The sequence below is a fragment of the Nycticebus coucang genome, chromosome 7, assembly GCF_027406575.1.
Source record: "Nycticebus coucang isolate mNycCou1 chromosome 7, mNycCou1.pri, whole genome shotgun sequence".
In the NCBI taxonomy this organism is placed as follows: domain Eukaryota; kingdom Metazoa; phylum Chordata; class Mammalia; order Primates; family Lorisidae; genus Nycticebus; species Nycticebus coucang.
The window spans coordinates 74,675,879-74,703,845 of NC_069786.1; the positions used below are offsets into that span (position 1 = coordinate 74,675,879).

Below are 27,967 nucleotides of genomic sequence, written 5' to 3' on the forward strand. Positions count from 1 at the left end.
AGAAAGCCTGTGCACCAGGTAGGGCTGTTCTGGCTACTGGGACTAAGGATTGCTCAACTGATAATGGAGCTGGGCTTGTCAAGGTCGGAAACCTGGACCGGGTCAGGGTCCCTCGAGGCGCCAGGGGGCGCTGCGGGACGATCCCCGGAAGTCAGCACCCTGCGCAGCGGGATAGCTCCGGCCTCAGACTCCTCCTTCTCCCGGAAGCGGAGCGCCGGCCCAGCAACAGCTAGGTGCGCGACAGCGGCGGAGGCGGGCGCGGCAGAGGCGAAGACCCATGCGCCGGGGTGGGGTATCATGGACGAAGCTGGCAGCTCAGCGAGCGGCGGAGGCTTCCGCCCGGGCGTGGACAGCCTGGACGAACCACCCAACAGCCGCCTCTTCCTGGTGATCAGCAAGTACACGCCCGAATCGGTGCTGAGGGAGCGCTTCTCGCCTTTTGGCGAGATCCAGGACATCTGGGTAGTGAGGGACAAGCACACTAAGGAGGCAAAGGGCATCGCCTTTGTCAAGTTCGCCCGCAGCTCCCAGGCCTGCAGGGCCATGGAGGAGATGCATGGCCAATGTCTCAGCCCCAACGACACCAAGCCCATAAAGGTGCGGGTAGCCGGGTCGGAGGGGATGGAGGAGATGGGTCTTTCAGGCCTTCCTTCACCTGGTTCTCTGCCGGGTGGGGGAGGGGTAGAACATCCTCTCCCAGCAGCAGCCCGTGACTGGGAGAGAATCCCTTCCCTGCTGTGCAGGGGGTGTTTGGGAGGGTGGGGGTATGCGGACAGAATGTTCGCTCCAGGCAGCCAAGGCTGCTAGTGGGCTAGGCTTCCACGCACTAATCCATCAATTCTGGGTGGGAGTTCACGGCCAAACTCATCCTGGGCTTCTTTAAGGACTTTTCTGACCCTAGTCCCTCAGTACCCTAAATTACCATATAAATACGGATAACTCTGCTTTCCTTCAGCTAGATAAAGGAGGCTTACCTTGACCGAAGTACTGTGGCCCTCTGATATTGGGTCCTTCCAGTACCAGACAGAAGCGTGCATGCATAGAATATTAAGTGCAGATGATGAAGTGACTACTATTACGTATTAATCACACTGTTGTGATTTTTTTTTTTTTTGAAGTTTTTGGCCACTGCTGGGTTTGAACCCGCCACCTCTGGCATATGGGGCCGGCGCCCTACTCCTTTGAGCCACAGGCGCTGCCCCACACTGTTGTGATTTTTAAAAAATTATTTTGAGTAAGCCATGTTTGTAAAGGTATCAATACTATACACGTGGTTCTTGACCCTTTCTGTTACCGCCACTTGTCTTTGAAAGCAGACCAAAGTATACTGCTCTAAGAAGAGGTAAACCGTTGTGATAAAGATGCTTGGCAAGAAGGGTTATTTGAGTTGTTTGACTTAATCTATCCTTTTAACACAAGGTAAGCCAAGCCTCCAATGTATCTTTGTTATTATTATTTTTTCTTTTTATACCCTCATTATTTGTCAGAAGTAGCCAAGATGTCACTGTTTACTTGCTCTGGCCTTAAATTAGGACCCAATCGGGAGAATCTGGCAATAGCTTACATTGTACCCCTCACCTGTCCTGTAGAAATAGTTGCAGTATATGCAATTCTGTTGGAACTTTCCACAGAAATTTTTTCTTTCACCTCAATTAAAATTTTTTACATTTATAAAAAATTGAGAAGTATATTGGTAAGGACTTACATCAAAGAAGGACTTAGAAGATATTTCAGACTCTGAGGTCTTTCCACAAAAGAAACAGAATCTGAGAATGTACTGACAACACAGTAGACATTCCCTTTCTCTCACCTCTTCAACCCCATGACACACATGTCAAAACAGCATCAACAAAATTAATCATAGCACCACAGGATATACTAGATCAGGAGTTGTTACTATAAAGATCTGTAAAGATCTGGATAGTAACAATTTTAGGGTTTGCAGGCCATGTACAGTCTGTCACATATCCTTTCATTGTTTCTAACAGCCTTTTTAAAAATATGAAAACAGTTCTTACAGGTTACATCAGAAATGGATCAGTAGTACGCTGATTGCTGCACTGGATTAATAATTTTCATCTCTTTACAGTTATGGCATTATAGTGGAGAGGCTTTTTATACTTTGAGTATAACATGACCACATAGCCCATGTGAGCAACCTCCAAAATGTCCTAAGTTTGAAATTTATGGGTCTCTTTTCCTTGATAAATTCCTACAAGAGAAATTAAAGTCCCAACCCTGAAATGTACCCTCTTTTAGCTACAGAGAAATTAAGTGTTGCCAAAGAGAATTAAAATTTATAATTCTGTTTTGCATATTTTTGTTCTCCCAGTTTCTGCCAGGAGGTGGCTTCATAGCAGTAACTACCTAGAGAGTCTAAGTTCATTTTTTAGCAGCTGCAGTTTTGGCTATCTTTCATTGGAACGTAGTTGTTTTCATTATTTCCACTTAATTCAGTTTTAATTTTTCTTTGGTCCTTTTACAAAGTTCCAAAGGATCTGCAAGACAATAATGTTACAGAACCTGGCCTCTAGTCTGAAAAGATTGTCCAAGTAAAAGTTACTCTGTGACCATGTATGTTATCTATAGGAAAAGGGTAAACCAAAAAAACAGAAGAGAAAAATCTTGGTTTTAGCTTTGCAAGAATGTCTCTTAGGCCGGGCTTGGTGGCATGTACCTATGATCATCCCAGCTACTCAGGGGGTATAAGACAGAAGAATTGCTTGAGCCCAGGAGTTTGAGATCAACCTGGGCAACAAAGCAAGACCTGTGGCTCAGTCAGTAAGGCGCCGGCCCCATATGCCGAGGGTGGCGGGTTCAAACCCAGCCCCGGCCAAACTGCAACCAAAAAATAGCCGGGCATTGTGGCGGGCGCCTGTAGTCCCAGCTACTCGGGAGGCTGAGGCAAGAGAATCGCTTAAGCCCAGGAGTTGGAGGTTGCTGTGAGCTGTGTGAGGCCACGGCACTCTACCGAGGGCCATAAAGTGAGACTCTGTCTCTACAAAAAAAAAAAAAAAAAAAAGAATGCCTCTTTGTCTAGTTAGCATTCCTGATCTCCGAAGGTAAAAATCTGTTAGGAGAAATCTTCCCTAGGAGGTCAGTTGTCATACATGTGTTCTATATAGATACTGTCTTCTTTTTTTTTTTTTTTTTTTGTAGAGACAGAGTCTCACTTTATGGCCCTTGGTAGAGTGCCGTGGCCTCACACAGCTCACAGCAACCTCCAACTCCTGGGCTTAAGCGATTCTCTTGCCTCAGCCTCCCGAGTAGCTGGGACTACAGGCGCCTGCCACAACGCCCGGCTATTTTTTGGTTGCAGTTTGGCCGGGGCCGGGTCTGAACCCGTCACCCTCGGTATATGGGGCCGGCGCCCTACCGACTGAGCCACAGGCGCCGCCCGATACTGTCTTCTTTATCTGAGATTTGAAACACCTGAGTCTTTAGAATTTAGAAATTTGTGACCTAATAGCATAATCTTTTATCAGATACTCTTTTTTTCTTTAGTGTTTTTGCATATATGTAAAGATTCATTATTTCTGTTTTCCTATTGCCATTCATTACTGGTATATTCTCTATACTGGACACTCTATTATTAATACATCATAAATTGCTTGGCATGTAGTATAGATTAATTGAGGGACATCTGGAATTAAACTCTATCTAGGTATATGTCCAGCTCTGTTTTATAAGTATGATTCTACACCTCTATGACAAGGTGTTTTCCCAGCAAACTTAATGACTTTCCCCATCGTTCCAGAGTTCTTTTTTTTTTTTCAAAATGTGTAAAATCCCAGGCGGCACCTGTGGCTCAGAGGAGTAGGGTGCCGGCCCCATATACCAGAGGTTGTGGGTTCAAACCCAGCCCCCGCCAAAAACTGCAAAAAAAAAAAAAAATGTGTAAAATCTCGTGGATTTCAAAGTTCTGTATCCTTTCACTTATTGCCTCCTACTATGAAATTCAAATGGGTGAAAAATTCTCAACTCAAGGGCCTGTGCATGTAGTGATTTAACTAATTTCATTACATTTCCCAGATTATGAAAAATAAAACTAGCCATTAAACATCTATGCTCATAGCTATAAACAAAACTACAATTCTAGTTAGAGATTTTAACATTCTTCTGGAATAATATAAAATCAAAGCAAATTTACAAATGAAATAAAAAGAAGTACTGTAGTACAAATTAAATTCAAAGTAATTAATATTACAGGTAATCTTTCTTTTTTTTTTTTTTTTTTTGCGAGACAGTCTCTATCACCTGGATAGAATGCTGTGGCATCATTTTAGCTTACAGCAAGATTCAAAATTACATTCAAACTCTTGGGCTCAAGCGGTCCTCTTGCCTTAGTCTCCCAAGTAGTGGAGACTATCAGTGCCTTTCATGATGCCTGGCTAACAAATAATGTTTCAATAGCACTAAGTTGCCAGTACTAGAAAAACAGTTTCATGTGTGGTCCTATGCGTTTTCCTGCTCACATAAGAAATCATTTGGATAGTCACTAAGATGAACTAGAATATGGTTGTTACATTTTTCTTTTTTTTTTTTAAGTGTTTATATAGTATTTATTTTGTGCCAAGTATTTTTCTAGGTGTTTTGCAAACAGCACCTCATTATATCTTCACAGAAATATCCCAGGTAAAAATGTCAGAAAAGTTTACTAGTTTCATATACTACTAAAATTTAATTTTAATCATTTTCTATCTTTATTTTTCACCCATACCATATCACTCAGTAATCACTCATGGATACAAATTTCATTGATCTTGCTTTGTGCTTCTAGTGGGGTGGAAATGAAGAATCTCTATAATCTGCCACCTCTGTGGGCATAGAGTTAGGTTTGAGGGCGGGCAGTTTACATTCCAATTCTGCCTCTGCTCACTGCCTCTGTGGCTGGGATAAGTTACAACCAGATCTCAGTTTCACAAACCATAAAATGGGGAAAATAGCAATAATACTGTCCTGGTAGGGTCATTGTGAGGATTAAGTGAGATTATTCTCGCAAAACATGTTTTATTTTTTTTTCCTTTATGGTGTGACTGAAGATCAGAACATGTTCACTTTTTCTAGAACTTAATGTTAGAAGGAAAGCAATGAAAGTTATGAACATGTAAACTTAAACCCAGCTATATCAGTAATTACATTAAATGTAAATGAACTAAGCATCTACTTAAAAGGGAAAGATTGTGAGATGATTTTTAAAAAAAATAACACCCAGGCCAGGCACAGTGGCTGGTGGTTTACATGACTGTAAACCTAGCACTCTGCAAGGCCAAGGCTGGCAGATTGCTTGAGCTCAGGAGTTTGAGACCAGCCTGAGCAAGATTGATACGCATCTCTACTAAAAAGTTGAACAATTAGCCATGTTTTACTCCATAAGGTTTTCATTTACCCATGATTTAGTATAATGAGATATTTGAGAGTCCACATACACATAACTTTTATTACAGTATAATCTTTCTATTTTATTAAAGATTGTTAATCTTTTACTGTGCCTAATTTATGAATTTAACTTCATCATAGTTTTTTCAAAGGAAAAAAGATAGTATATATAGGGTTCAGTACAATCCACAGTTGCAGGCATCTACTGAGGGTGTTGGAACATATCCTTTGAGGACAAGGAGGGGACTACTGTATCCAACAACTGCAAAGTACACATTCTTGTGCAAAGATTTGTTCTCACTAAACAAAAATACGAAGTAAGTATATTCCAAAAAAAAAAATACTCAATGCAAAGGTTGCTATTATCATATAAAGTCACTATAATAAAGATCACTTTTGAAAATAATTATAAGATCCTGAGGCAAGAGAATCGCTTAAGCCCAGGAGTTGGAGGTTGCTGTGAGCTGTGTGGGGGCCCTTTACCGAGGGCCATAAAGTGAGACTCTGTCTCTACAAAAAAAAAAAAAAGAAAATAATTATAAGATCCTATCACATTGCATTTTTATCTAACATGAATTGCCTACATATACATAAAGTAAGTTTGCTTAAGGAATAGGAAAATTGTTGACATTAGTTTTTGAGTTTGGTTTGTTTCTTAGGTTTACATTGCTCAGTCCAGATCATCTGGAAGTCATCGAGATGTTGAAGATGAAGAACTTACAAGAATCTTTATTACAATACCAAAGTCCTATACAGAAGAAGATCTACGGGAAAAATTTAAGGTACTTATGTTTTATATCAGCTATATAGGTGATAATTCAGTCATAACAGGTTGTACAGGTACTAAATCTGAAGTGTTATTTAAGTTACCTTGTTAGAGTAGTGGTGGGAAATTAAGTGACTATTTTTAGATCAACAATTTCAGTCTGTTCTTTAAATATTAAACATAGAATAAATTAATTTCTTAAAGAATATAATGTAAAGAACGGAAAATAGTAATGATGGTATCACCCACCCCTACCCCAACCCCAACTTTATCATGAAGATACCATTTCAGAAAAATGAAGTGTAAAGCTCAACGTTTAAAGATTATATACCTAGTAGGTGGTAAAGCCATGATTTAAACCATGACCGTCTGAGTCAAGAACCTAGTCTTCATTCCAATTTTAGTGCATGTGCTGCCGAAGGGAGCAACAAAACCTACTCTTGGTCTTTAAAATTTAAAACACTCTTTTATCACTCCCCTGTATTGCCTCGCATATACAGGTGAGTCAGGTAGGCCTACGTGTATAAACTGTATTGTCTATTACAGGCCCACAGTATGTTGACATTCTTTGAAGAATTTTTGTCCTAAAATTGGGCCTCTGAAGGAAGGAGTTGTATTTGAAGAAAATCACTAACTGCATTTCTGAACTATAGGTTATATGGTAAATGAAATTTGAAGATAATTTTCAATCTTTTTACTCCCTAACTTTTATATACAGTGATAAACTTTAACAACAATTATTTAAAAGCTATTATTTAAAAAAAATCATGTACAAATCCCTACTCTTTCTCCATAAATTAGTCTTCTCTGTAACTTGAGCAAGTTATTTGATTTTGCTAAGGCCAAGCTTCTTTTGTCTGTGAGATAAGTGGTATAAAATATTTATTCTATGTACACTGTTGAAGGATTTGTTAGCACACAAGAGGCACAAGTAAACATAAATTTGAAGTTAATTCTTAAATAATCTGATCAATTATTAAGTCGCTAAGATCATTTCTTTAACTCTCACAGGTGTATGGAGATATCGAGTATTGCAGCATTATTAAGAATAAAGTCACTGGAGAGAGTAAAGGTCTGGGCTACGTACGATACTTAAAACCATCACAAGCTGCTCAAGCAATAGAAAACTGTGATCGAAGTAAGAATGTGTTTGTTGAATGCTATTAAAGACTTTTTAAAAAATTCTCATCATTCTAAGTAATTGAATCTAATATTGATTTTTGCTAATAACCTAACCTAATCTTAGCAGTGAGTATTTTAAATATATAGTCCAAGGATGAAAAATACTGGGGGATGTGATTAAGCATTCATTGAGGCACTATCTTGGAGAGAAATATAAGCAACTACATTAACATAGTAAGAAAAAGGCATTCTTTGGTTATTTGTGTAGGTTTTTCAGATTTTTCTAACATTTAGAATTTTAAGTATTAAAAAATTGACTTACATTTTCAGAATTTTTAAAATACTCTTTGTATTTGTGTTTGACCTAAACCCCAAAGAATATTCAGTGTGCTAATACACCTATAGCACATAATTAAGGATAGTATTTATAAGGTTTGGTAACAGGGGTAATTAATATAATAGGGTTAATTTCAAGCTAGGGTGACATTAATTGGATCTTTTGCTGTTGGTGTACACATAATGAAAAATGAGAATTTTTAAAAAGCCAAGGACAATATTCTTTGCGGTTATACTTTGAGTTATAGTGACCTTTAGAAATGAAATATAGAATAGTTAAATTACTAGAGTTTTAAGATATAAAAATCTATATATACTAGAAAGAATTACTGTTAGGAGAATTCTTAGGTACTCCTAATGTACAAACCAAAATTTTCTTTTCTTTTTTTTTTTATGGGATTTTTTTTTATTGTTAAATCATAGCTCTGTACATTAGTACAATCATGGGGTACAATGTGCTGGTTTCTTTTTTTTTTTTAATTTATTTTATTGTTAAATCATAGCTGTGTACATTAGTGCAATCAAGGGGTACAATGTGCGGGTTTCGTAGACAATCTGAAATATTCTCATCAAACTGTTCAACGTAGCCTTCATGGCATTTTCTTAGTTATTGTATGTAGACATTTGTATTCTGCCTTTAGTGAGTTTCGCCTGTACCCATTCTAAGATGCACTGTAGGTGTAGCCCCACCCATTACCCTCCCTCCACCTTAACTTCCCCCCTCCCTTCCCCTTCCTTGGTCCTTTCATCATAGTCTTGTGCTATAGTTGGGTTATAGCCTTCATGTGAAAGCTATAATTTAGCTTCATAGTAGGGCTGAGTACATTGGATACTTTTTCTTCCATTCCTGAGATACTTTGCTAAGAAGAATATCTTCCAGCTCCATCCATGAAAACATGAAAGAGGTAAAGTCTCCATCTTTCTTTAAGGCTGCATAGTATTCCATGGTATACATGTACCACAATTTGCTAGTCCAATCGTGGGTCGATGGGCACTTGGCTTCGTCCATGAATTAGCAATTATGAATTGGGCTGCAATAAACATTCTGGTACAGATGTCTTTGTTATATTGTGATTTTTGGTCTTCTGGGTATAAACCTAGTAAAGGAATTATAAGATTGAATGGCAGGTCTATTTTTAGGTCTCTAAGTATTCTCCAAACATCCTTCCAGAAGGAACGTATTAGTGTGCATTCCCATCAGCAGTGTAGAAGTGTGCCCTTTTCTCCACATCCATGCCAACCTCTCTGGTTTTGGGATTTTGTTATGTGGGCTACTCTTACTGGGGTTACGTGATATCTCAAAGTAGTTTTGATTTGCATTTCTCTGACGATTAAGGATGATGAGCTTTTCTTCATGTGTTTGTAGATCGTGCGTCTGTCTTCTTTAGAGAAGTTTCTCTTCAAGTCTCTTGCCCACCCTGAGATGAAATCACGTGTTCTTTTCTTGCTAATCTGTTTGAGTTCTCTGTGGATTCTCCTTATTAGACCTTTATCGGAGGTATAACCTGCAAATATTTTCTCCCATTCTGAGGGCTGTCTGCTTGCTTTACTTACTATGTTCTTGGCTGTGCAGAAGCTTTTTAGTTTGATCAGGTCCCAGTAGTGTACTTTTGATACTGCTTCAATTGCCTGGGGAGTCCTCCTCATGAAATATTCGCACAGGCTGCTTCTTTCAAGAGTTTCCCTGCACTTTCTTCAAGTATTTTTATAGTTTCATGTCTTAAGTTTAAATCTTTTATCCAGTGAGAGTCTATCTTAGTTAATGGTGAAAGGTGTGGGTCCAATTTCAATCTTCTACAGGTTGCCAGCCAGTTCACTCAGCACCATTTGTTAAATAGGGAATCTTTTCCGCACTGAATGTTTTTAATTGGCTTGTCAAAGATCAAATAAGGGTAAGTAGCTAGATTCATCTCTTGGTTCTCTATTCTTTTCCAGACATCTACTTCTCAGTTTTTGTGCCAATACTATGCTGTTTTGATCACTATCGATTTATAGTACAGTCTCAGGTCTGGTAGTGTGATTTGTTTTTATTGCTGAGTAATGTTTTGGCTATTCGAGGTTTTTTCTGATTCCATATAAAATGAAGTATTATTTTTTCAAGATCTTTAAAATATGACAATGGAGCTTTAATAGGAATTGCATTAAAATTATATATTGCTTTGGGTAGTATAGACATTTTAACAATGTTGATTCTTCCCAGCCATGAGCATGGTATGTTTTTCCATTTGTTAACATCTTTAGCTATTTCTTTTCTTAAAGTTTCATAGTTCTCTTTGTAGAGATCTTTCACGTCCTTTCTTAGGTATACTCCCGAATATTTAATCTTCTTTGGCACTACTGTGAAAGGAATAGAGTCCTTGACTGTTTTTTCAGCTTGGTTATTGTTGGTACATATAAAGGCTACAGATTTATGGGTGATGATTTTGTAGCCTGAGACATTGTTGTATTCCTTGATCAGTTCTCAAAGTTTTGTAGTAGAGTCCCTAGTGTTTTCCAGACATGCGATCATTCATCTGCGAAGAGTGAAAGTTTGATCTCTTTTGGCTCTATGTGAATACCCTTGATCGCCTTTTCTTCCCTAATTGCAATGGCTCACATTTCCATTACAATGTTAAAGAGCACTGGAGACAATGGGGAACCTTGCCTGGTTCCTGATCTAAATGGAAATGGTTTCAATTTAACTCCATTCAATACAATATTGGCTGTGGGTTTGCTGTAGACGGCCTCTATTAGTTTAAGAAATGTCCCTTCGATACCAGTTTTCTTAAGTGTTCTGATCATGAAGAGATGCTGGATATTATCAAAAGCTTTTTCTGCATCAATTGAAAGAATCATGTGGTCCTTATTTTTTAGTTTGCTTATGTGCTGAATGACATTTATAGATTTATGTATATTGAACCAGCCTTGAAACCCTGGGATAAATCCGACTTGGTCATGGTGTATAATTTTTTGATGTGTTGTTGGATTCTGTTTGTTAGGATCTTGTTGAGTATTTTAGCATCAATATTCATTAGTGATATTGGTCTATAATCTTCTTTTCTTGTTGGGTCTTTCCCTGGTTTGGGGATCAAGGTGATGTTTGCATCATAGATTGTGTTGGGTAATATTCCTTCTTTGTCTATATTTTGGAAGAGGTTCAGTAATACAGGTACTAGTTCTTCTTTAAAGGTTTGGTAGAATTCTGACATAAAGCCATCTGGCCCTGGGCTTTTCTTTTTAGGGAGATTTTGTATAGTTGATGCTATTTCAGAACTTGATATAGGCCTGTTCAACATTTCCACTTCATTCTGGCTAAGTCTTGGTAGGTGGCGTACTTCTAGGTATTGATCTATTTCTTTCAGATTGTCATATTTCTGAGAATAGAGTTTCTTGTAGTATTCGTTAAGGGTTTTTTTAATTTCTGAGGGGTGTGTTGTTATTTCATCATTACCATTTTTGATTGATGAAATTAGAGATTTTAGTCTTTTTTTCCTGGTTAGGTTGGCCAAAGGTTTATCTATTTTATTGATCTTTTCAAAAAACCAACTTTTAGATTTATTGATCTGTTGTATAATTCTTTTGTTTTCAATTTCATTTAATTCTGCTCTGATTTTGGTTATTTCTTTTCTTCTGCTGGGTTTGGGGTTGGAATGTTCTTCCTTCTCCAGTTGCTTGAAAAGTCCCATTAAGTTATTAACTTCCTCTCCTTCTGTTTTCTTGAGGAAGGCTTGCAGTGCTATAAATTTCCCTCTTAGGACTGCCTTTGCACTACCCCAGAGGTTCTGGCAATTCATGTCTTGATTGTTGTTTTGTTCCAAAAATTTGGTGATTTCCTTCTTAATCTTGTCTATAACCCATCTATCCTTCAGCATAAGGTTGTTTAGCTTCCATGTTTTTGTATGGGTATGCAGGTTCCTGTGTTATCGAGTTCAACTTTTATTCCATGATGGTCTGAGAAGATGCAAGGAATAATTTCTATTTTTTTAAATTTGCTGAGGTTAGATTTATGGCCTAGTATGTGGTTGATTTTGGAGTATGTTGCGTGGGCTGATGAGAAGAATGTGTATTCAGTTTTGTTGGGATGAAATGTTCTGTGGATGTCTGTTATGTCCAGATGTTGAATGGTTAAGTTTAAATCTAAAATTTCTTTGCTTAGCTTCTTTTTGGAGGATCTATCCAGCACTGCTAAAGGGCCTAACAATTGCAATCAATGTAACCTGGCTTATTGTACCCTCAGTGAATCCCCAACAATAAAAAAAAAAAAAAGAATAAAAATAATAAATAAATAAATAAAAAAGAAAATGAGTAAGCCCCCCAAAAAAAGTGAATTAGTAGGCTGGGTGCGGCTGCTCACACCTGTAATCCTAGCACTCTGAGAGGTCAAGGTGGGTAGATCTCCTGAGCTCAGGAGTTTGAAAGCGGGTTGAACTATAGCAAGACCCCATCTTTAAAAAATAGCTGGGCCTTGTGGTGGGCGTCTGTAGTCCCAGCTACTAGGAAGGCTGAGGCAAGAGGATCACTTGAGCCCAAGAGTTTGAGGTTGCTGTGAGCTCTGACACCACGGCATTCTACAGAGGGCAAAAAAGTAAGACACTGTCTCTAAAAAAAAAAAATCTCCAACTACTATGGAACTGGAGGACATCAAGTTGCTCATGTTTGTTAGAGTTTCTCTTATAAATTGAGGTGCGTTCTGGTTGGGTGCATAAATATTAATAACCGAAATCTCATCATATTGAGTATTACTGTTAACAAATATGAAGTGTCCGTCCTTATCCTTCCTTATTTCACTTGGTTTAAAGCCTAGTGCGCCTGTGAATAGGATTGCAATGCCTGCTTTTTTCTGCTTTCCATTTGCCTGGATATAGATGACCATCCCTTCATCTTGAGTGTATATTTGTCTTTTAATGTAAGATGCAATTCTTGTATGCAGCAGATATATGGCTTGAGTTTTTGTATCCAGACAGCCAACCTGTGCCTCTTTAGAGGACAATTTAAACCATTCACATTAACTGAGAATATTGATAAGCCTTTCAAGAGTCCAGTGGACATTTTTAATCCTTTTGTGACTGCAGAAGTTGGAATTTGATCAAAATTTCTGGGTGGGTTAACTTTTGTGGTGGAGGATTACTGTGGTCTTTATGGAGGATAGGTCTGAGAATATCCTGGTGAGATGGTTTAGTTATTGCAAATTTCTTCAACATGTGAATGTCATTGAAGTATTTAATTTCTCTATCATTAATGAAACTCAGTTTAGCTGGGTACAGCATCCTGGGTTGAAAGTTATTTTGTTTTAGGAGATTAAAAGTCAATGACCATCTCTTATAGCTTGAAAGGTTTCAGCAGAGAGAAGTGCAGTTATTCTAATATTCTTGCCCTTGTAGGTGATGGTTTTCATTCACGCTGCTTTCAGAATTTTCTCCTTCATATTAACTTTAGTGAAATTGATTATGATGTGTCTGGGGGATGTCTTACTTGGGTTGAGTCATGCTGGAGTTCTGAAACTGTCTGCTATCTGAATTTCAGAATCTCTTGGCATGTCTGGAAAGTTCTCCTTCATAATCTCATGGAGAAGAGACTCTGTGCCTTGTGAAGCCACTTCGTGGATTTTGGGGATCCCTATAAGACAAATATTGGTTTTCTTCTAATTATCCCAGAGCTCTCTGAGAGAGTGATCTGTTTTTGCCCTTCATTTCTCTTCCTCTTTGAGAGTTTTGGAGTGTTCAATAGCTTTGTCTTCAATGTCAGAAATCCTTTCTTCTGCTTACTCCATTCTGTTACTGAGGGATTCTACCGTGTTTCTCATATCTTTGAGGGCTGCAACTTCTTGTCTCACTGTGTCAAAATCTTTGGTCATTTGGTCTTTGGTTGAATTCTTGAAGTATCTTTTGGGTTACTGCTTGGAATTCTAATTCGATCTTATTTTCTATTCAGATTCTGAATTTGATTTCTGACATCTCAGCTATTTGTTTGTGCATGGGATCTGTGCTGTGTCTGCCCCATTGATCCTTGGGGGAGTTGACCTACTCTGATTATTCATATTGCCAGAGTTTTTCTGTTGATTTCGCCTCATGATTGTTTTTCACTGTTGCCTCTGGCCATCCTCAGAGTTGGGGAGGTGTCTCTCCAAAATTAGACCCAAGCAGGATAACTCTGTTGTTGCTGGATCTTTGTAGGAAGTAACCCTGTGTAGTTCCTCTGGGGCTGCCCCAGGCAGGGAGTTCTGGTTGTGGAAGCAGCTCCAGAGTGTGACACACCTAGATCCAGCAACAGGGTGGGAGGTGGTGCACACGGTTCTGGGGGTGCCTTGCACCCTGTGACTTTGTCACAGAGAGCCCAAGGCTCCAGCAGTCTCTAGCCAGGAGAAGGGCTCTGCACAGAGGCAGGGAGGGCCCCGGAAGGCACATGGCTACCAGGGTCCCCGGCCAGATGAGTGGGCCCATGTGGAGGAAGGGAGGGCACAGTAGGGAGGACGCAGGGTTGCGCAGCTCCTGCAGTTCCTGGTCAGGGAAAACAAGGGCTCATTTGGTGTGGGTCACAGGTCAGGGGTCACGGCGCAACTCTTATGGAGGTCTGGGTGGCACCAAGCCCAAGATTTGAGGTTGCTATCAGCTGTGACACCACAGCACTCTACCCAGGGCAACAGCCTGAGGCTCCAGTGTGCCAAAACCATTCTCACTCTGCCCCTGAGAGTTAAGGCTGTAAGGCAGCTCAGTCCCCGCCTTTAGGCTGCTCAGTCACTAGTTTACTAGTTCCTGTCCGATCCTTGCTCTGCGACCCTGAGGGCGGAGCTTGCCAGGGCAGTTCTCTCACAATGGCTCCCTGCGGCCCGCAACCGAACACTATTGGCTCCGTCCGGCTCAGCGGCTCAGTCTGGGGCCCTAGACAATGCCCAAAGTTCTCTGCATTCGCTTTTGGGGATCCCTATAAGACGAATATTGTTTTTCTTTGAATTATCCCAGAGCTCTCTGAGAGTGTAGTCTGTTTTTGCCTTCCATTTCTCTTCCTCTTTGAGAGTTTGGGAGCGTCAAAAGCTTTGTCTTCAGTGTCAGAAATCCTTTCTTCTGCTTGCTTCATTCTCTTACTGAGAGATTCTACTGTGTTTCTCAGATCTTTAAGGGCTGAAACTTCTTGTCTCAATGTGTCAAAATCTTTGGTCATTTGGTCTTTGAATTCATTGAATTCTTGAGATATCTTTTGGGTTACTGCTTGGAATTCTAATTCGATCTTATTTGCTACTCAGATTCTGAATTCGATTTCTGACATCTCAGCTATTTTTTTATGCATGGGATCTTGTGATGTGTCTACCCCATTGATTCTTGGGGGAGTTGACCTACTCTGATTATTCATATTGCCAGAGTTTTTCTGTTGATTTTGCCTCATGATTGTTTTTTACCATTGCCTCTGGCTGTCCTTAGAGTTGTGGAGGTGTCTCTCCAAGATTAGACCCCAGCGGGATCAATCTGTTGTTGCTGGATCTTTGTTGGGGGTGACCCTGTGTAGTTCCTCTGGGGCTGCCCCAGCCAGGGAGTTCTGGTTGTGGAAGCAGCTCTGAATTGTGACACACCCAGATCCAGCAACAGGGCAGGAGGTGGTGCGCACGGTTCTGGGAGTGCCTTGTGCTCAGTGACTTTGGCACAGAGAGCCCAAGGCTCCAGCAGTCTCTGGCCAGGAGAAGGGCTTTGCACAGAGGCAGGGAGGGCTCCAGAGGGTACGCGGATACCAGAGTCCCTGGCCAGACGAGCGGGTTGGTGTGGGGGCAGGGAGGGAGGACGTAGGGTTGCGCAGCTCCCGCAGTTCCTGGTCAAGTTGTGCGGAGGCTCGGCTGGTGCGGTTCGGTGGTCACGGAACAGGTCTTATGGAGGTCCAGGCATCGCCAAGCCCAGGAGTTTGAGTTTCTATGAGCTGTGACACCACGGCACTCTACCCAGGGCAACAGCCTGAGGCTCCAGTGTGCCAAAACTGATCTCACTATGCCCCTGAAGGTTAAGGCTGTAAGGCTGATCAGTCACTAGGTTACTAGCTCTCACCCGATCCTTGCTCTGCAACCCTGAGGGCCGAGCTTGCTGGGGCAGTTCTTTCACAATGGCTCTCTGTAGCCCACAGCCGAACACTATTGGCTCTGTCCGGCTCAGAGGCTCAGTCTGGAGCCCTAGGCAATGCCCAAAGTTCTCCGCACTCCTGCTCAAGCTCTCCCCAAGGCAGTTCAACTGAGTGCCAAGTCCAAAAACACCAAAACAGTTCACAGGTGAGGCCTTTCCAGTTTGCAGTCTCACTGCTGCTTGCACTTACAGCTGCTGGCAGGATTAGGTCAATTGAACACATGCAACCACTTGCCAGTTTTCCACTGTTTTTGTCCTCCTCTTGGGGTCCAGAAGTCCCTTGCTGACTCCCTGTATCCTCAAAGGGATGATTGTAGGCAGATCCCACCAGCCAGAGATTTCTGGAGTCTTATATCCCCAGACTCACCGTGCCCTGTTGCAGTGAATCTGTTCCTCGGCCGCCATCTTGGATTGTTTCCCAAAATTTTCTTTTGAGGTGATTCTACACTTCTTATTCAGCCAGCATTAATTGAGTATTTGTGGTGTACTCATCAATATGCCAAATAGTGCTGTGGTTCTCAACCTTCCTAATGCTGCAATGTATTTTCATTGTTACAAAGGGGTCGCACCCCACAGGTTGAGAACCACTGAAGTAGAGGGATTAAAAACTAAATTTGTGGCAACCCTGGCATTTAAGGGATTCATAGCTATCTTGAGTAGCCAAGATCTAATAGGCAAAACATAAAGAATATAGAAGAATTTTTTAAAGGCCCTTTGAAAGTGGGAAGTATGTCTTACATTGTCTTTGTGTCACCTAACATACCTAGTACTCATAGGCCTTCAGTAAAAATTTACTGAAATCTCAGTCAAAGTAACTGCCATATATAGTAGAGTCAATAAGACTCTGCCAAATGAAAAAAATGTTCAAAACTGTGTGGTATAGTCTATCACTGATGAAAAATAGGTATAGTGGATGAACACAGGGACATATCCTAGGAGACAGGCCTTGGGTCGTGTAGAGTATGCAGAACAGGGGAGAGCCAGGAATAAACATGCTTTGTGCTTAATGCTATGGAGGCAACTTTCTAATTAAAGCCAAGTATTCTTATTGAGACATTATGAGCACAGTTAACTGGGTCCATTGGAACTATATATGGGAGGTTATGATAAGTTCAAGCTTAGTCTGTGTTATGGTTCCCTTATAGATTATTTAAAACAGAAAAATAATAAAAGCTTTCAGAACAGTTGATTTAGCCACAGTTGTAATAAGGATAGATTTTCAGAAAAGAATTCACACTTTTATTTTTTTTAAGCCACTGAATAAGGGAGAAAGGCACAGTGGCTCACACCTATTATCTTAGCGCTCTGGGAAGCCTAGGAGGCATTCAGATTGCTCAAGCTCAGAAATTTGAGACCAACCTGAGCAAGATTGAGACCCCATGTCTAAAAGTAGCTGGGCATTGTGGCAGACATCTATAGTCCCAGCTACTTGGGAGACTGAGGCAAGAGGATCTCTTAAGCCCAAGAGTTTGAGGTTGCTGTGAGCTATGATACCATTACACTCTACTAACAGTAACAAAGTAAGATTGTCTCAAAAACAAAACACACAAAAAAACACTGAATAATATGACAGCTATGCCCCCTTGAAATGTGCCCATTTATACATATGTGTTATGCATCTCTTTTAAGTTTCAGAGAGTTTATGGAATCTTCCTCCCTTTTGAAGCTCATTCTTGGTCCCCTAGTTAAGAATCCTAAATCCAGAAGCAAGGAGACTGTTTAAAGAGTTGTTGCAATTAATGGAAGAGAATCTAAATTAAAAGTAGGCCCGGGCCTAGGCATGGTGGCTCATACCTGTAATCCCAGTACCTTGGGAAAGTGAAGCCGGAGTATTGCTTGAGGACACGAGTTCCAGACCAACCTGGGCAACATAATAAGACCGTGTCTCTAAAAAGTCTAAGAAAAATTAGCTGGGCATGGTGACATGCACCTATACTTCCAACTACTTGGGGGCTTAGGCAGAAATATTGCTTGAGCCCAGGAGTTCGAGGTTGTAGTGAGCTATGATTAGGCCACTGCACTTGAGTCTGGATGACAGAGCAAGACACTGTCTCTTAAAATTAAAAAAAAAAAAAAAACGTAAAGTAAAGTTACAGTGAAAGATAACGTTCTAAGTGCATGTATTTCAAAGGAAAAAATCTTGGTGACAGGTTAAATGTGAAAAAGCTGTACAGGATTTTGGTGTTGAGAAACTTAAGCAAATAAATGATAATGTCATCTGCAGTAGGGGGAGATTGGAAAGGATAGCATAAAATTGCTGGTGTTTCATGTCTAAGTTAAGTCTAAAATGACTTACTGTTTCTCGTTTACTCTTTATCATCTTCCCAAAAGCAAAGAAGTAGGTCTGGTGGAGATGGCCATTATACAGATTTTGCTTAGTATAATACAATTATATTTATATATCTAAGTCAGGCATTAGCAATCAGATACATTAAGCTTGCTATGAAGCTTGAAATTCATGGATTCTCTTTTCTAGGTTTCAGAGCAATCTTGGCTGAGCCTAAAAATAAAGCATCTGAATCTTCTGAACAAGATTGTTACAGTAATATGAGGCAAGAGGCTTTGGGACATGAACCTAGAATAAATATGTTTCCATTTGGTAAGTGGGCTATCTTTAATAGAGTCTGTATAATAGTATTTGCAATCTAATTTGAGTTTTTATAAATATTCTCTTGTCAGCTGTCTGTAAATCTTACCTCGTGAATAAACATCTTAAATACAATTTTTTTCCCAGAAAAGTTGGTTATGACTCCTGATGTTCTTAATATGTAACATTTATTTTGCTTATTTCTAATTATACTTTTCTCTGTTCATTTTAAATTCTCTGCAAACTACAGCCATTGGCTCAAGCCACTGCCCCTTTTTTGAGTGAGCCTTCGTACAATAGAACAAAAAGCAGATATCTTCCAAGTATGAATCCTAAAATTTTGTTCCAAAACTACTGCCTCTTTAAAATTAGGGGTATTGAAGGCAGAAGAATGATGAAGTACAAGCTAGAAAAGAGGGGGGAAATGAATAATAAAAGTAAGGCCTGTGAGTGTCATTTGGCTTACTTTCAGGTAAAATACTTGCCCTGTTTTTCCGTTTTGCATACTAAACTTATTCCTGTGAAATTAAACTATGAATTTCTGCATGTTTCTGCCTTCAAGGTCATGGGGTGGGGAGAGTTGTCTGTTTAATCTGGTAGTTCTGATGCCCAAAAGCATACGATAAAATGCAATGTCTTTATTCCATGCAGTAGACTTTATTTTCTGCTACTTAAAACATTAAATGAATTCTTGAAAGTAGAGAAACTTAAAGATTTGTTGTTGTTTTTTTATCTTGTTGGAGAACAACACTCTGAATTTTCAAGTTTTGATAAGAATGATAACAGAGGCCAAGAAGCTATCTCCAAACGCTTGTCAGTTGTATCAAGAGTTCCTTTCACTGAAGAACAGCTTTTCAGCATTTTTGATATAATACCAGGATTGGAATATTGTGAAGTTCAACGAGATCCTTATTCAAATTATGGTAAAAATAACATTTTTTTTTAATGTACTGTGTTTTATTACAATGACTTTCTCTGTTCTGACACTTTTATGTCAGAACATAAAATTCCTGTCACTTTTATATTTGTCCCTTTTCCATTTGTGTGACATGAATTTTATATTTCCTTTTTCTCTACTTTAGACTTTAAAATACAGTGAAACCTAATAAACAAGCTCCTGGGATTATATCTCATTGTCACGGTCATTCACTTGAAAAAATACTTTAACTCCTACAAAATAGAGCATTCTCTGTTTTGGGTTAAACAACAAAAATACCTGAGTAGGATCTCTGTAAATACTCTTAATGCTAAACAAAATTATAAAGCTCAAAATTTCCTTTTCATTCATCCCAAAGTCTCTTTCTCTTAAACTTTATACCCCAAAATGAGTTTATACCCCTCACAAGTTGCATCAGACTCAAGTGCAAACTTCACAGTGGCATATAGCTTTGAGACCCTGGCAAATTGCTCATCTATGAACCTCTCTTTCCTCATATGTAAAATGGGATCAATACCTTCTTTGCCAAGGTTAGGAAAGACTTAGAAATAATAAATGTAAAATAACTGAATGCAAGTCCTAGCACATTATAGGCACTCAAAAATCTAAAGAATTTTTGTTTGTTTGTTGATGTTTTTAAAGAATTGGAAGTGAGAATAATCAACACATTGAATCCCACAAAGGCATAAATGTATTCATGATCTATGTATATAGGACTTATTAAAAATAAATAAATAAATAATATTGGAAGAAAAATCACAGTTGGTTGGCATCTCTTCCAGTATTATAGGTATACCTCATTTAGTCTTTTTAGAGTAACGTAGGCATGGAGGAGAAAGTGAGTCTGATCACATGTACCAGCAGGCCTGTAGTCACTTCCCCCTTTACACAGATAACCCCACATCCTCCCTGTTACCTACCCAGCACTGGTCTGTTAGCAGAACTGTCCATCTGAACCTATTACACTTTGGGCCCTATCCAGCCTTAATCTGATCTTATGCTATCATCTTCTGTTCTAAGGATTCTGGGCACACATTTTGCATTTTCTGGTGCATTTTTTATGTTCATAGGAAATTCCATTTGTTTTGTGTTTTCCTACTATTTTATTGGGTAGGTTGAAGTGTTTTTGTTTCTATGCCTTCTATATAGTTGCTTTGCTTATATGTCTGAAAAATATGTATCATTGGAGTATCATTTTATTAATAGAGGTGTCATCATATAATTAGGATCCTGTTTGAAAATACATGAAAATCTTTTGGTTGTGTTGGTAAGTTCCTGGCTTCTCCATTCAAATACTCCATTATAAAATTGTCCTTTCTTTTAGCCTCACCTTTCTGAATTGAAATCTATCCCCTTAGCTGAAATCTGAACAAAGGAGTCTAAAATATGTGACTTAAGATAAAAGATCCTGGCTTAGGGCAGCACCTGTGGCTCAAGGAGTAGGGCGCCGGTCCCATATGCCGGAGGTGGTGGGTTCAAACCCAGCCCCGGCCAAAAAAAAAAAAAATCTTAGATAAAAGATCCTGGCTTGACGCCTGTAGCTCAGCAACTAGGGCACCAACCACATACACTGGGGCTGGAGGTTTGAACCCAGCTGGGGCCTGCCAAAAACAATGACAACCACAACAAAAAAATAGCCAGGTGTTGTGGCAGGCGCCTGTAGTCCCAGCTACTTGGGAGGCTGAGACAAGAGGATCTCTTAAGCCCAAGAGTTTGAGGTTGCTATGAGCTGTGACACCATGGCACTCCACTGGAGGCGACGTAGTGAGACACTGTCCCCCCCCACCCAAAAAAAAAGAAGACCCTCTGTCCTCTGTTCCCTACCTTTTGTTTTTCATTCAAATCACTTTTCTTCTCTCTACTGCAGCTAGTCAAGATAAATAGATATCCTTCAAATATCTCATTTCCCTACCAGTATGGTGGGGAAATTTTCAAAATTTCCAAAGTAGATTTCAAATAATAAAAATGTAGATTTTTAAGTATATTAGTATTCTATAAGAATAACTAGTATTTTAAGATGAAATTGATGAGACAGAAAGTATGCTAATATGCCATTTTCCTTTATAAATCATGTTTACGTATTTTTCAAAATCTGAATTAGGCTTGCTTTTTGGGAATACACTTGTTGCATGTATGTATAACAGAACTATATCAGAAAATACAGTTCTGATACAGTTGATTCTGTGTTTACTAGTTGTGTGATACCAGGGTTCTAAATGGTTTCACTTTTGAGATGCATTATAACATAGTCCATAGGCACTCGGGCTGTTTCTTTTTCATTTCTGTTATGTTCTCTATTTTAGGTCATGGAGTGGTTCAGTATTTTAATGTAGCATCAGCCATTTATGCAAAATACAAGTTACATGGATTTCAGTACCCTCCTGGCAATCGGATACGTGTTTCCTTCATTGATGATGGAAGTAATGTAACAGAGTAAGTACGGACCATGCCAGGAGTGCCTATGGCCAGGCTTTGAGTGTACGTGATTATGACTTGAAAAATAAAAATACAAAACAATTGACTTCTCAGAACAGAAAGGCACACAAAACAAGTTACTGATAAGAGACTGAATATTTCTAGTTTGCTGTAAATTACCAGTTATTGTCTCCAGTCTCCTTAGAAAAATGGCAACGCAGATGGTAGCTGCACAGCTTACATCAATGGTGTGGAATAACCCAAGTCAGCAGCAATTCATGGTAAGTTGGTGTAAGGATTTAACTTTTGTAATACATCAATAGTATATAAAATAAATGTGACCTTTGCGTATTACCTGCATAAGAAAATTTTCAGAGCTATAGTAGAAAACCACATAGGTGCCATGATACACATTTATCTTTAGCTCTTGGCCAAAAATCCCTAAAGTGCAGTTTTTCTTTTTCTTATTTTGTACCTAACTGTTCAACAGCAATTTGGAGGAAGTTCTGGATCACAGTTGCCTCAAATCCAGACTGATGTTGTACTTCCATCATGCAAAAAAAAAGCCCCTCCTGAAACTCCCATGAAAGAAAGACTTTTTATCGTGTTTAATCCTCATCCTTTACCTTTAGATGTATTAGAAGATATATTCTGGTAAGACTTAATTCTACAGAGCTATGTTTTTAAACTAATAATTTAAGCATTCTCACAGTCTTGACCTTTCCTTCATTCACTACCTATCAGGTAGAAATTGTTTATTCTGCTGTTTTGTGAATATATTTGTATTATTTTTTTAAATTTCTGATCATTTTCTTTTCTGTCAGTCACATGTCCTTCTTCACATAGAATTTCCTTTATTCTGAAGACATAAAATAGACAAATCATTTGTCCCTTGGTAGAAGACATATGTCCCTACATAGACCTGTCCACTAGAATTCTTTTCACATATCTTTTTCTTTATAGTTGTAATTCAACTGAACAGTATTTATTAAGCATCTTCTATTTTGTCAGTGCTCTATTGGGTCCTTCAGGATCCAATCAATTACTTGATTGTAAGGAAAAATATATAATAAGTGTTAAAGAAAAGGGAAGCATGGGCGGTGCCTCTGGCTCAGTGGGTAGGGCACCAGCCCCGAGGGTGGCAGGTTCAAACCCAGCCCCAGCCAAACCGCAACAAAAAAATAGCTGGGTATTGTGGCGGACGCCTGTAGTCCCATCTACTTGGGAGGCTGAGGCAACAGAATCGCCTACCCAGGAGTTGGACGTTGCTGTGAGCTGTGATGCCACAGCACTCTACCGAGAGCAACAAAATGAGACTCTGTCTCTAAAAAAAAGAAAGAAAGAAAGAAAAAGGAAGCATCTTATTTATTTTTGTGTTTTTTATATAACTCCTTCCTTAGTTTTTTTCTCATTTGCCTTACAAGAATATTAGTAAACTAAACAGATAGGAAATTTTTTAAAGAATTACATAGAATATCGGGGATATCGTTGTAATTTAACCTTTATGTAACGATTTAATGTAGATTTTTTTCTGGCATCTCTCCTTATGCCCCACAAGCACTATGATAAATGCTAGAGACATTATACAAACCAGTGATTTTCAACAGGTGTGTTGTGGCACACTGGTGTGGTATGAGAGGATCTTAGGTGTACTGCAAAATTTTTAAACATCATTATTTTTGAAAGAAATTCAAAGCACAATAAGTGTATTTTTTTTACTCTTTCCTTTTTTTGATCAACATAATTTAAATATGCCATGGAAGTTTAAATATAGGTTCAAGTATGCCATGATATAAAAAAGGTGGAAAACATAGATTTTAAGAAAACATTATATTAAGTGAGCAAGACATTATAGTATAGTCTTTGTCCTCTTTGTCTTCTACTCTCATGTAGAAGACAAACAATATAAGGAAATTACAACCTCGAGAAATCGGTGCTGTGCTAAGGAATGTGTAAAATATATAGGGTAGGCACCTACCTTTGAAACTCTGAGAAAGCTTCTTGAAAGAACAAGCTGTGTGGAGACCTGAAGGATACAGATAATTTCACTATGGAAGAAAGTTGGGGGTATGGATGGTTATTCTTTTCAGGAAGAATGTAAAAGAAGGTCATTAGAATATGGAATTTGAGAGATTGTAAGGGTAGATGAAATTAGAGAGGCCAAGGACTGTGCAAGAAAGGCTTTCAAACTATCTTAAGAAGCTTATTACCCTAAAGCAGTGTTTTTCAACCTTTTTTATCTTATGGCACACTTGAATCTATAGTTAAACCTCTGTGGCACATGTAAATTATGTTGATCAAAAAAAAAAAGAATATACTTACTCTGCTTTGAACTTCTTTCAAAAATAATGTAATCAATGTTTTTAAAAAAATTTTCGCAGCACATATCCAATCTTCTCATTCGCACACCAGTGTGTCATGGCACACTGATTGGGAATCATTGCCCTAGAGGCAGTGAGGAGCTGCTGAGGAAGTTTTTAAGTAACAAATGATCATCTCTGTGCTCACTCAGAAGGCAGGGTAGAGAATGGATTAAACAGGACAAGCCCAAGAGGCAAGGAGACAAGTGAAAAAGATACTAAAATAATCTAAGGAAAAGCTGATGGTCTGAATAAGGAAAGTGACCCAAGTGAGAATAAAGAGAATTGACTGATTGAGGAGACGTTTAAGATTGAGATGAATCTCGTGTTGGATATGGGAGAAGGGTGAAAAAAGTCAAGACGGGACCCTAGGTTTTAGACCAGAGCAGCTGTGTTCATCAATTTCAGTTGATTTTTTTCACTTTGTTTCAGTCGTTTTGGTAACCTGATCGAAGTTTACCTTGTGTCAGGAAAAAATGTGGGGTATGCCAAGTATGCGGACAGATTAAGTGCTAATGATGCCATTGCCACTTTACACGGAAAGATTCTCAACGGGGTCAGGCTTAAAGTTATGCTGGCAGATTCCCCAAGAGAAGAATCTAACAAACGGCAAAGAACATACTGATTCTGGAGGTAAGCACTTTTTAATCTGAATTTTAATACATATATATTGACTAAAGTGTAGAGCAAGAGAGATATGTGTAAGTACCTTTAATTATGGACTTTTCTTTTTAGTGATTGAGAAGTTGTTAAAAGCACTTTGCTGATAAAACCAAGTATTTTTTAGCATCTATTTTTCAAAACTTCTGAAAAAAACACTGTTGACATTAACTAGAAGAATGTTTTTGCACGTCTATGAAATAAAATCAAATTTCAGTTTACAAAGTTAACTAGTTTTTTGTTTCTGAATATCTTAGGTTTTAGGTTTGTGAATATCTTAGTAAGAAATGTACTTTTTACTGCATGCTTACATAAACTTTGAAACTGAATACTTCTAAAGATTTTTAGCTTTAAAAATCAAGTGTCTTGAGTTATGAATTGAGGTAATTTTATAACAGTCTTTATAAAGAATATTTTGACTTCTCATTAATGAAATGCCTTAAAAGTAGTATTAAATTATATATCTTTTTTGGACCTTTAGAACCTAAATGTTGATGTTACATTTGTGAGTTTGTGCATTAAAACTATACATTCAGAAAACATTCTTGTGTGCATAAATGTATTTTAAAAAACTAGTAACTTAACAAAACCTCTTATCTTTTATAAATAATAATAATACATATAGCCATATGAATTTCCTTTCCTATTTATTAGTTTTCAGAAATCAAACTATAATTTCTTTTTCTGTAATAGTCTTTTTATATATCTTTGATTTGGAAAGACATTCCTTAGAGTTAGACTTTTTTATCCTGTAAATGAATTCTGCATTTCAGCAGAAGCTGTTTCCCTGTTTCTACAAGCTCCAGCTTCCCTACTCCACCACAGGTCAAATGGTAGTAGTTGGCAAGCACTTTGAATTCAGTTTGAAGTTACTGGCTTGCAACCATTTCTTTTTTTCACTTAAGGTTTTCTTACCAATTGCGTGAGCTAGCGGTTGTCAGAACGAGTCCTCTCAACCCTTCCTGGTGATGGCCCTTCCTCTCAGAGCAAGTCAGGTGATTAGTTCTTCCTCTGTAGAAGGCAGTTGGCATTTTGGGCCCATTGTGAATAATCCTAATTTTAAAATGTTTTATTAAATGACAAAAACCATTCTCATTACACCATACATTGTTAGCAATTTAACCCTAGAAATATAAAATTGCCAGTGAAAAAGAATTAACAAGCAGTTTTTCCTGGTTTTGACTACAATGCTAAGAACTGAATTCTATTTAGACAGGCTATCTTCACGCAAAAAAATGTGTTTTCAGTCTATTTCTTGCTTCTTGCTTTTGTTTGACAAACCTTTGTCCTTAAAAAGGACAATAATATAGACTTCTTAGTAAGAAAAATATATAAATTAATCTTACAACTGAGCCTTTGCTGATGATTATTTACATATTAAGGTGAATATGGGGCTTAAAACCAGCAGATCTGCCCACTTAAGTATAACTAGGCAGGTCTCTTCAGGCCTTCCTGAGGCTCAAGTATTTTCACAGGATTATTAACAGACAATGAATGGGCAAAATTCCTCATAAAATGAGAGTAAAAAGGCTTTGCCAAGTATAAGCTAAAACTATTGCATTTGTGGTTCATTGAAACCTTGGAGATGTCATATCGTTGAAAATAATTACATCAGTGATCAGAAACTAAAATGACTCAAATAGCACTTGGACTTTTTGTAACAAATGCAAACAGCGTATCTAATCTTACATACCCTTACATTAATCCAAAATTTAAAAAAAGTATATATTTTTAAAAAAGGTATAATGATGTAAAACTACCTCATGGCTAACTGTGCTATGAGAATTAAGCTTTATAATACTATATATATTTCCCCTTGAATCCATCTAATTTCCTACATTAGAGGAATTGCATATTCTTCAGCATAGCTATTCATAAAAATATAAATCTATCATCTCCCCCCCTTTTCAACTGTTATAACTGTGCTATGAGAATTAAGCTTTATAATACTATATATATTTCCCCTTGAATCCATCTAATTTCCTACATTAGAGGAATTGCATATTCTTCAGCATAGCTATTCATAAAAATATAAATCTATCATCTCCCCCCCTTTTCAACTGTTACACAAATTCAGGGCAAAGATAAAGTAAGGTCACCTTAGTTGAAAATGATATGTGGGTAGATATAATTAGCCACACTGGTTTTGAGTTTTTTCTAATTGCATCATGGCTTTTTAATTTATTTTTGCTGCAGATCTTCTACTTACCATGGACTCCATAATGAGATTCTTCTCCTTTGTTGGTATAAATATATATCTTATTTTAAGATTTGATAAAATATTATAAAATCTTTTTCAAACTTTACAGGATTGTGACAAGGTTTTTGGGGGGAGGGAATGTGCTTTTTTGTTTCTTTAATTTTAAGAGGACACAGACACAGCTTATGAAGGCTAATTCCTTTTGTCTCTGAGGAATAAGCTTGGGATTAAGTAAGCCATGCCTAAGACATAGAAAAAGAAACTGACCTACGAATATAACTCTGAAAATAGTTGAGTTCTATTTTGAGATGGGTCTGATGTCCAAAATGTATTTCTCTTTCTATTTGAGGAAACTAGAAATTTTAGTATTTCAGAGCATCGGATTTTGTATTAATTCACAGCATTTTACCTCTAGAAATTCAGTACCTGGTTGCATCATCCTTCTGAGTAAGTTTGGTTTTGTTTATTTGGGGCATCTATGATTAAGCAGATAACATTGGTCATACTGCAGTAAGGGAACAATTTCTAACATTTTAGGAATACTATAGACAACAGCTATTTCCTTTCAGGTGATGATTTTTATACTTGTGTTGTGTTCTTTCTACAGAACAAAAACTAAATAATGACATAATCCTCAGCTGACTGACTGAAAATGTGACTGGACACACTCCCTGTGGACAGTTGACAGCTTTTTTTTTTTTTCACGTACCTGATAGTCTATGCACACCATTGTTTTGTCTGGGAAGCAGGGATTGCTGACATGTGTTTTTGAATCCATACATTAATGCTAAAACTAATCTAGTAGTTGTTTCTTAGAGCAATATGTTGTTATGTGTAGCAGAAATAAAATTTGCTTTCCTTAACTAAATCATGGCTTATTTATGTGAAAGATGAGAATGAAAAAGTTTAATGGACAGTCCTTAGAATTTGACTCGTGGATTTCATCAATTTTTAGATGCACATTTTTTCACAGTTTAACACCTCTGAACGTGGAAACATTATGCCACAGTATAATTGACGACCTTGTTTTCTTCCTTAATAAAACATAAAGGTGCTTCTTCCAATCAGTTGCATCTTAGATTCAATAAAATGTGAATCTGCACATGCATATTAAGTGCTTACACTTA

General features: G+C 38.3%; 2 protein-coding genes across 7 annotated transcripts in view; one reads left to right on the forward strand and one right to left on the reverse strand.

The window, feature by feature from the left end:
• Positions 1-27,967, reverse strand: part of LOC128590271 (cytochrome c, testis-specific) — an 89,829-nt gene that overhangs the window by 14,449 nt on the left and 47,413 nt on the right. The window lies entirely within an intron of this gene.
• On the forward strand, positions 198-27,708 carry RBM45 (RNA binding motif protein 45). 6 transcript variants are annotated; one of them, XR_008381253.1, is made up of 12 exons: positions 202-597; positions 6,039-6,161; positions 7,157-7,283; positions 18,158-18,280; positions 19,012-19,191; positions 21,509-21,638; positions 21,817-21,901; positions 22,111-22,274; positions 24,413-24,613; positions 25,546-25,635; positions 26,837-26,884; positions 27,448-27,708. XR_008381253.1 is itself a non-coding variant. In XM_053597554.1 (10 exons), exons 1-9 carry the CDS (start codon positions 298-300, stop codon positions 24,603-24,605), a joined length of 1,425 nt encoding a protein of 474 aa, XP_053453529.1. In that variant the 5' UTR covers positions 198-297; the 3' UTR covers positions 24,606-24,613; positions 25,546-27,708. The 6 variants fall into 6 exon arrangements, 2 of the variants coding, with proteins under 2 accessions (XP_053453529.1, XP_053453530.1); XR_008381251.1 differs by having other exon boundaries at positions 25,546-26,884; XR_008381250.1 differs by having other exon boundaries at positions 26,837-27,708.

What these genes read in the sequence shown, in the direction of transcription:
- RBM45 (XM_053597554.1), top strand. Translation starts at nt 298, where the DNA reads ATGGACGAAGCTGGCAGCTCAGCGAGCGGCGGAGGCTTCCGCCCGGGC. An exon ending in ACGACACCAAGCCCATAAAG is followed by an intron (nt 598 to 6,038) that starts GTGCGGGTAGCC and finishes TTTGTTTCTTAG; the next exon opens with GTTTACATTGCTCAGTCCAG. An exon ending in CAAGTCAGCAGCAATTCATG is followed by an intron (nt 21,902 to 22,110) that starts GTAAGTTGGTGT and finishes ACTGTTCAACAG; the next exon opens with CAATTTGGAGGAAGTTCTGG.